The 9,965-nt window shown below is 46.9% G+C and overlaps 1 protein-coding gene across 2 annotated transcripts in view; it reads right to left on the bottom strand.

Annotated features, from left to right (window-relative positions):
* Window positions 1-4,072: 4,072 nt before the first annotated feature.
* The window catches only part of LOC124144641, a 36,757-nt gene continuing 30,864 nt past the window's right edge, over window positions 4,073-9,965 (bottom strand). For both annotated transcript variants that reach the window (XM_046514171.2, XM_046514170.2), the window contains exons 22-23: window positions 7,213-7,385; window positions 4,073-5,696 (exon numbers count right to left, since the gene is read on the bottom strand). In XM_046514171.2, the coding sequence (XP_046370127.2) occupies window positions 4,858-5,696; window positions 7,213-7,385 (1,012 nt within the window). In that variant the 3' untranslated portion in view covers window positions 4,073-4,857. The remainder of the gene's footprint in view (window positions 5,697-7,212; window positions 7,386-9,965) is intronic.

Raw genomic sequence — 9,965 nt, 5'->3', positions numbered from 1 at the left:
GTTTTTAAGAAAAATTAACCTAAGTCAAAAACCTGTTCTTAAAATAAAAGGTACTCCAATAACAGAGGTCTCATCGCACAAACACCTAGGGCCAATTTCACAGCAAGATGGCTACTGGTCAAACCATATAGATAATATAGTAGATAAAGTAAACCCAATGATTAACTGCTTTAGAACTTTCAACCACCGCCTGTCCAGAAAAACGTTACAGAATATATATTTATCTTTTATTTTATCGATATTCGACTATTGTGACCAAGTAAGGGATAACTGTTCTCAAGAACAAGCGTTGGTATTGGAAAGGCTAAATTTAGACGCACTGAGAACAATATGTGGAGCTACTCGTGGTAACAGCCACGAGTCTCTATACTCTGAAACTAACCTTACACCCTTATCCAAAAGACGGCAATCTCATAAATTAAAAACATTTTACAAAACAGTTAACATGTTGGCCCCTGAATATCTATGTAATCTTGTTCCTCCTAATGTCTCAGCGGGCTCACGTTACAATTTAAGAACTTCTTCACAGCTACAGACTGTAAATGCTAGAACAGTTAACTACCACAAATCATTTTGACCCGACACAGTGCGAATGTGGAATGAATTACCGGATAATGTTCAGTCAAAATATACTGTAAATGACTTCACTTAATGTATCACCAAGACAGAAAATCCTAAAAGATTTAGCTTTAACTTAGACTATGGTACCCATTTCTGTCAAATTATCCATTGTCGCCTCAGATTAGGATGCAGTGATTTAAATGTACACAAATATCTTAGACATACTCATGATTCTACTACCTGCTCCTGTGGATATCATTATGAGGATCCTACACATTACTTCTTTTCATGTCGCAACTACTGCAATCTTCGGAACAATATGTACTACTATATAAAGGGATATGACTTGGATTAACATTAATACCCCACCCAGACACAGTATACTGACTCCGAGCCGACCAGTCCTTGTTTTAGCCCCTTAATGCCGAGCGCCAGACAGGGTAACAACAAGTACCATCTTTTAACGTCTTTTGGTATGATGGCGGTCGGGGATCGAACCCCGGACCTTCCGCTCTCCGGGCGGACGCTCTACCACTAGACCACGGAGGCGGTCTCTGAAGCCTGATCGCGTGTTCATACATATATATCAACAAATACGGGACACCCCTTGGGAGGGATACGGTGATGTACATGGGATATGCATGATATTATCCACTATCGGTTTGTTCAGCTATTTTTTTCGAAGGCAGCAAAACTCGTTAACTCGATCTCCATGTATGGATAAGCACGTCAAGACGATGTGACCTGATAGTTGCAGCAGAGCCCTCTTGATACAACGATCTTATATTGGTTATTGGCCCCGACGCCAAGACTGTGTTCCTGGTCTTAAAATATCAAGTGAGTGAGTGAGTATGGTTTTACGCCGCTTTTAGCAATATTCCAGCGGGAGACACCAGAAATGGGCTTCACACATTGTACCCATGTCGGGAATCGAACCCGGGTCACGAGCGTGACAAGCGAACACCTTGACCACTAGGCTACCTGACCGCCCCAAAATATCAAGAGTTGGGTGAATATATAAAACGGGTCTCTGCTCCATTATTTTTAAGGAATGCAGAGTTACATTTACACTTTGACAAAAAATTCTGTAGTTGAAAATATTTTTAAAATTCAAATGCTGCTTCAAGGTATTGTACAGTTAACAAGCAACTCTCCATTCCTGAAAAATAATGGAGCGTTAAAACAAGGGAATGACATCACAGATGTGTTTTAAGTTATCAAACTGTGCAAATGTTCTACTGTGTACAGCAATACCTCATTAATTAGGTAAAATTTTGACAGTCATCCGAAATCTGAGATTTTGTTTATTTAGACCAGTTCATGCATCTATGATTCTACTTTGATAAATTTAGGGAACAAGGGTGCAACCTTGTTTTGTCTGGTGCAACTAGGTATTCATGTCAACATGCATATGGTGTAAGTGAAATTAAGTTCCTTAAATCAAGCCCTGAATTATTTGTTTGTTTGTCTGTTTGTTTGTTGTTTAAGGCTGCACTCAGCAAGGTTATCTCCCAAAACCCCTACATCCCATTTCCCCTACAACCCAGTTCCCCTACAATTAGTTAAAACAACACGCGGCGTTTACCTGTCTGGCATTATGAACTCACCTAAAGGAGAGATTAAGGTCTGGAGTAGAGGTAGTAGAAATGAAAGGGGTAGAGCTTTAGGGGATTAGGGGACTTAAAGGAAAGATTATAAAAAAAGAATTAATGTAAGTGTAATGAAAGATGCCTGTATGATGAGAAGACAATATTTAGAAATTAAAAAAATAACAATAGGAAGAAACAATTATTACACTGAGAAACTGAGATGAGACGATTTACAGTTGAGATGGCTAGGTTTAGTATATAGATACTTGAAACTGACTAACATAACTAACCACTTTCGCCCCTTTCGGAAACACATTAAATGGCCTGGCCGGGCCCGTGTGCGAAATACGCATCAGTCGGAAAGCGCACGTTAAATCTCCAAAGTAAGTAAGTAAGTAAGTACTAACATGACATCAACATGGCTGGTCTTCGCAATGTTGAGTTTGTTATGTCACAGAGAGGAAAGCCCCAAGTCCTATTTGATGGTTATCTTCACACTAAGAATGTCGAGAGACTGACTTGCGTACACTGGTAGTGTGTCAAGTCCACATGTAGAGGAAGACTCACGACAGTAGGAACCGTGATGAGGAATGCTACAGAGCATAACCATGCCCCTGAGGATAGCCAGAAGGTCCGGTTTATGAGCACCCCTACTCCCCCAGAACAAGATCCAGGACACGTGGGTTGACGCAATGGACAACACACCAGATGAACCAAGAGCTGTCAACGGCTACATCGTCACTACCTGGGCCGACCACGGAGCACGATTCCCCCTACCACTGTGGAACCATCACGGTACAACAGGTCCCATGACGAACAACAACCTGGAAGGCTTTCATAACCGACTCAACCGAGGTCTCCCTCACCGACATCCCAACATCTACCGATTTGGGGCGGTAGTCAGGAAGGTGGAACAGAGGCAGGAAGAGAGTGTACAGAGAGGTGGAGAACCGTCTCTGCCGCCTGAAAGACGAGTTGAATAGAGAGGTGAAATCCCCAATGCAGTTTCTAGATGCAGTTGGCCATCTCCTCAGGCCGGGATAAAGAGTGAATTGAACATTTGAGATGAAATTTATCATAATGTATTATGAATTTTGAAAAATGAACATTTTGTTATAATGTATCATGAATTTTGAAAAATGAACATTTTGTTATAATGTATCATGAATTTTGAAAAATGAACATTTTATTATAATGTATTATGAATTTTGAATAATATCGTAATCGTAATTAAATGTTTATCTCAATCTATTCGTGTTTCTTGGGTCGTTTCATTGTATGAGATAGGTAACAGACTAGGGATTAGCATAGCCATGGACCGTGAACTTTGTTGTCTTAAGCTGTAGGGGAAATGGGATGTAGGGGTTTTGGGAGGTTACCCTCAGCAATACTCCAGCCATATGACGGCTCCTGAATTAAGAAATGTTACTGGTGTAATTCGAATTTTCTTAAACATGGGCCCCACCATTTTAAATCTCACATGTAACTCGCACAACACATTACTGGCTTTCATGCCTTGGCAGCAGCAAAACTGAGGACATGTCCTAAAAGAAAACGATTGGAAGTCTTTCTCTCCATTAACTAACTCAACGAATCAGGGCTTCAAAGGCAGTCTCTATTTTGTCCACAGCAGTGTATATATTCAGAAAAGAAAATTCAAGATTGGGGTATGAAGCAATTATGAAAACATCTCAAATATATATGTGAAGTAAGTTTTCTTAACTGGGAGCAGTTTAATAAAGCACATCTCAGTCAAGGAGCAGTTCAAACTGGAAGTTGGACAAAAAAATGTAATTTCTTATGTTTGAGTCACTCCCTCCCAACAGCAGATCACAGACAGAAATGGATGAGTGAACTCCTGTATTATTTTACCCATAAATCTGTTAGTTGTACATGTCCAAAACTAAAGACAAATCAAGACATTCTTTACGTAATTCCCGACATTTATTTGCATCGATAACAGATAACAAAACTTAACCTGGTCAGAATGACACATGCCGATATTTTCACGTACAAATCTTGCTGATGACAAAATTGTTATTTCCTATGAATCCAAAATCCTTTGGGAATAGGTCAAACGAAGTGAAACATTTTCTGTAGACTGATTTTGTTCTTGCTTCTCCTGGTGACCATGTTGTACTTGTTTCTAACAGATCAGACAAAACTTCGCCTGGAGAATACAGCAATTGTCTAAAACAGCACAAGGTTGGTTCCCTTAATGTCTAAAACAGCACAATATATAAAATTGTAAAATTGAAATTTGAAGTATTATGTGCAGTATAACCTTGATACAATTGGGCTTGCAGGTCCTGAGATTTATGGCTTTGCTGTATTATGGTAGAATGCTGACACATACCTTTTGTAGGATGTGAACATGCAACATAGTATGAATCGCACAGGGTCAACTCATGGCAACAATTGTATCCTTGAAACCAATATCTACAAAAACATTATGTTAACTCAGAATTGAAGAAACTACAAATTTCTTGAAGATGAAACAGGTGAATGTCATAAGTCTGTGTTGAATTACCTTATCAAAGATTGCAAGTCTATGTTTGTGGAACAGGGCTCTGGCCCTTGAAGAACCTCAAAGTCTTATAAAGGGGTTATCCCCTTTAAGATATACCCGTGAAGAAGTTATATTTCACACTGACAGGCCTGTATAGCAGGTCAAGAACAACGTGAGCGCTGTACGTCCGTCCATCCATCATGATGTAGATGTAGATGTAGATGTAGAGGGCTCCGAATGCCCTGCACCACCAGGGGATGGAGGGGCTGCTGGGGAAAGCACTGGGTGGGTTTTGATCTGGGCAATACTGACTGGACCCGAACCAACAGCAGGCACAACACCGATGGGAACTGGATTCAGTACTGGGATCATGGCACCATTCTCGCCCTTAATATAGGTGAGGATCATGGGGATCCCTTGATTCCGAATACCACCAGACTTCGACATTTGCACTGTGTTCAACTGGGATGGGATATCCACACCTGACGCTGTCACCTCTCCGAATTTCACTGACGTAACGACAGGACCCAAGACTGAAGCTTTAACATCTTCATCTTCTGATGGTACAGTTGATTTGGAGGCTGCTAAGGGAAGACATTCTAAATCGGAAGCCAGAGCAACTGAATAGTTCTTTGACACGTTAGTGGAAGACTTTTCACTGTTTGTGGTGAGACCATCACTCCCTGGGGTGGTACCTGATGGGGTGGTACCTGATGGGGTGGTACCTGATGGGGTGGTACCTGATGGGGCAATGTCTTGAGCTGGATCTGGTCTCAGTCCTGCCTCCATGGCCGCCATGGAGTCCAGCATGGACTGTCGGAGATTCCGCCCCAGGAACGCACGTTTGGCTGAAACTCTCTGGATGCGGTTCTCACTTTTCTCTTTCTTAACTTTCTTCTCAGGTGGACTTTTCTCTTTCCTCTCTCGGAGTGATCGAGTCGGCGCTTCCACAACTTTGCGTTTCATCTTCCCTCGAGGTCGGCCTCTTCCTCTGGGAGTAATGATGTTGTCACTCGTGATGTGTAAATCGGCTTCACCTACAAACAGAGATCACATACAGATACTGGCATGTTCGTAATAGGTCAGCCTCGTCATATGGGAGCATCTCGGTTGTAACTCCTGAAGGCAAGATCATCGAGTCAAAGATGCATGGAACTCTTGTTTTCAAAAGTCAAATACCGTATTCAACGTAATAAGCGCCCCGCTCTAATAAGCGCCCACAGCGATATTTGCTTATATATTGGCTAGTGAACAATCCTGATTAGCACCCCTTACGATCGATTAATGTACACTTATTTATTCGTGTATAATACACACTCGTGTGTTATATACACCCTTAATTTTATGATTCTGGAAAATATATCTGTCATGAATAATACGCACAGACTTTTCTTTTGATTCATTTCAGGCTGTCAGCATAAACCATGAAATTTACGATCTTTCCACTCTGTTTTTTTCTAACAAAATTATATTCTAAAAAGATCCCCTATTTCTAATTTTGAGACTGCCCTGGGCGTTTATTACGTCAAATACGGTACATGTGTTTTTCAGTATGTACTGAATGCAGGATCACGTCGGGGAGATTACCTGGTTTAAAAGCACTCACAACATACAGGCGAAGTACTTCAATTAGAAACTGCAGAAAGACACTTCAAACACTGCTGGGATCGTCCACCTTGGGTGTCCAGAAAATGTGACGGCAAATGAACAGACACCGAACTCTCTGATGATGTGAGATTCTACTCATGTACGTCAAGCTCCGGTACATTCTTTGGAAATGGAGGTTGGACTCAACATACATGGGGGTTGTGTTGTTAGTGTTGAAACATATTAACAAACGGTTGCACATTTCTCATAGGTTTACACTGTGTCTAAGACACATTGGCTAAGTGGGTTAGATCGCTGACTTTGTGTGCTGGCGATTAGGTGCCTCACTCTGAATGTGTGGTTTCGAATCCCAGATGGACCTAACCCAAAAATTACTATAATTAGTAATTTACTAAGAAAGTGTTATCCCAAATATAACGTTTGTTATAAATGCATAAACAGGGTCTTGTGTGTACTTGAAGCAGACCAAGTGAGTGAGTGAGTTGGGTTTAACGCCACTTTTAATAGTATTCCAGTTATATCACGGCGTGTCAGCTTAATGTGGGAGGAAAGCCCGAAGTGATGCAGGTCTCAGACGTTTACCACTTCGGTGAAACCCACGAGCACGGGTATGGTGCTGACAAACCTAGAAACGTAACTGGGGCGAAACGGGATTCGAACCCACAATCATAGGTTTCTTGCGTGCCCAAGGGACAGAAACTCTGCACAGCGAATCGCGGCACCTTAGACGACTGGGCCACCCGTACGCCCTGAAGCAGATCAAACTGAACACTAAAGAATGAGTGGCAGCCGTTGTTTAATATGGATCAGAATTCTGCTTGACTATTTTAGAAATACTTGCTTAGAACATCCATGTCCATGTTAACTCCACAATCACATGGATCCAGAGTCTGCTCCATATACTGTATGTGAAGGACTTCAACTGTTGATGACCAGTTAGTTTACCTGATCCTGATGGAAGTGACTGGTCAAAGCTGGACTGAACTGGTGTGGAGTGGGCATCAACTTGATCGTCAGACTGGTTCTGGCTGCCTCTGCTCTTCTTGTTGGAGCCTTGTTTGTGAGCCCTGGACATCACCTGCTTCCTGTAGAACCTGCTGCCTCTACTCAGGGGGTACCTGCACAGTGAGAGAGAGAGTGAGGGAGGGAGAGAGGTAGGGAGGAAGGGGGGGAGGGAGCATCACCTGCTTCCTGTAGAACCTGCTGCCTCTACTCAGGGGGTACCTGCACAGTGAGTGAGAGGGTGAGGGAGGGAGAGAGCATCACCTGCTTCTTGTAGAACCTGCTGCCTCTACTCAGGGGGTACCTGCACAGTGAGTGAGAGGGTGAAGGAGGGAGGGAGCATCACCTGCTTCCTGTAGAACCTGCTGCCTCTACTCAGGGGGTACCTGCACAGTGAGTGAGAGAGTGAGGGAGGGAAGGAGGGAGGGAGGGAGGAAGGAAGGGGGGGAGGGAGGGAGGGAGGAAGGGAGGGAGAGAGGGAGCATCACCTGCTTCCTGTAGAACCTGCTGCCTCTACTCAGGGGGTACCTGCACAGTGAGTGAGAGGGTGAGGGAGGGAGGGAGGGAGGGAGGGAGGGAGGGAGGGAGGGAGCATCACCTGCTTCCTGTAGAACCTGTTGCCTCTACTCAGGGGGTACCTGCACAGTGAGTGAGAGGGTGAGGGAGGGAGGGAGGGAGCATCACCTGCTTCCTGTAGAACCTGCTGCCTCTACTCAGGGGGTACCTGCACAGTGAGTGAGAGGGTGAGGGAGGGAGGGAGGTAGGGAGGGAGGGAGGGAGGGAGGGAGGGAGGGAGCATCACCTGCTTCCTGTAGAACCTGTTGCCTCTACTCAGGGGGTACCTGCACAGTGAGAGAGAGAGTGAGGGAGGGAGGGAGGGAGGGAGGGAGGAAGGGAGGGAGGGAGGGAGGGAGGGAGGGAGGGAGGGAGGGAGCATCACCTGCTTCCTGGAGAACCTGTTGCCTCTACTCAGGGGGTACCTGCACAGTGAGTGAGAGGGTGAGGGAGGGAGGGAGGGAGCATCACCTGCTTCCTGTAGAACCTGCTGCCTCTACTCAGGGGGTACCTGCACAGTGAGTGAGAGAGTGAGGGAGGGAAGGAGGGAGGGAGGGAGGGAGGGAGGGAGGGAGGAAGGGAGGGAGAGAGGGAGCATCACCTGCTTCCTGTAGAACCTGCTGCCTCTACTCAGGGGGTACCTGCACAGTGAGTGAGAGGGTGAGGGAGGGAGAGAGCATCACCTGCTTCTTGTAGAACCTGCTGCCTCTACTCAGGGGGTACCTGCACAGTGAGTGAGAGGGTGAAGGAGGGAGGGAGCATCACCTGCTTCCTGTAGAACCTGCTGCCTCTACTCAGGGGGTACCTGCACAGTGAGTGAGAGAGTGAGGGAGGGAAGGAGGGAGGGAGGGAGGGAGGAAGGAAGGGGGGGAGGGAGGGAGGGAGGAAGGGAGGGAGAGAGGGAGCATCACCTGCTTCCTGTAGAACCTGCTGCCTCTACTCAGGGGGTACCTGCACAGTGAGTGAGAGGGTGAGGGAGGGAGGGAGGGAGGGAGGGAGGGAGGGAGCATCACCTGCTTCCTGTAGAACCTGTTGCCTCTACTCAGGGGGTACCTGCACAGTGAGTGAGAGGGTGAGGGAGGGAGGGAGGGAGCATCACCTGCTTCCTGTAGAACCTGCTGCCTCTACTCAGGGGGTACCTGCACAGTGAGTGAGAGGGTGAGGGAGGGAGGGAGGTAGGGAGGGAGGGAGGGAGGGAGGGAGGGAGGGAGCATCACCTGCTTCCTGTAGAACCTGTTGCCTCTACTCAGGGGGTACCTGCACAGTGAGAGAGAGAGTGAGGGAGGGAGGGAGGGAGGGAGGGAGGAAGGGAGGGAGGGAGGGAGGGAGCATCACCTGCTTCCTGTAGAACCTGTTGCCTCTACTCAGGGGGTACCTGCACAGTGAGTGAGAGGGTGAGGGAGGGAGGGAGGGAGCATCACCTGCTTCCTGTAGAACCTGCTGCCTCTACTCAGGGGGTACCTGCACAGTGAGTGAGAGGGTGAGGGAGGGAGGGAGGTAGGGAGGGAGGGAGGGAGGGAGGGAGGGAGGGAGCATCACCTGCTTCCTGTAGAACCTGTTGCCTCTACTCAGGGGGTACCTGCACAGTGAGAGAGAGAGTGAGGGAGGGAGGGAGGGAGGGAGGAAGGGAGGGAGGGAGGGAGGGAGGAAGGGAGGGAGGGAGGGAGGGAGAGAGGGAGCATCACCTGCTTCCTGTAGAACCTGCTGCCTCTACTCAGGGGATACCTGCAGTGAGAGAGAGAGTGAGGGAGGGAGGGAGGGAGGGAGGAAGGGAGGGAGGGAGGGAGGGAGGAAGGGAGGGAGGGAGGGAGGGAGAGAGGGAGCATCACCTGCTTCCTGTAGAACCTGCTGCCTCTACTCAGGGGGTACCTGCACAGTGAGTGAGAGGGTGAGGGAGGGAGGGAGGTAGGGAGGGAGGGAGGGAGGGAGGGAGGGAGGGAGCATCACCTGCTTCCTGTAGAACCTGTTGCCTCTACTCAGGGGGTACCTGCACAGTGAGTGAGAGGGTGAGGGAGGGAGGGAGGGAGCATCACCTGCTTCCTGTAGAACCTGCTGCCTCTACTCAGGGGGTACCTGCACAGTGAGTGAGAGGGTGAGGGAGGGAGGGAGGTAGGGAGGGAGGGAGGGAGGGAGGGAGGGAG

Source organism: Haliotis rufescens, unplaced genomic scaffold (genome assembly GCF_023055435.1).
Source record: "Haliotis rufescens isolate VD_foot unplaced genomic scaffold, xgHalRufe1.0.p SCAF_8, whole genome shotgun sequence".
In the NCBI taxonomy this organism is placed as follows: domain Eukaryota; kingdom Metazoa; phylum Mollusca; class Gastropoda; order Lepetellida; family Haliotidae; genus Haliotis; species Haliotis rufescens.
This window is presented reverse-complemented; position numbering and strand designations above follow the sequence as displayed.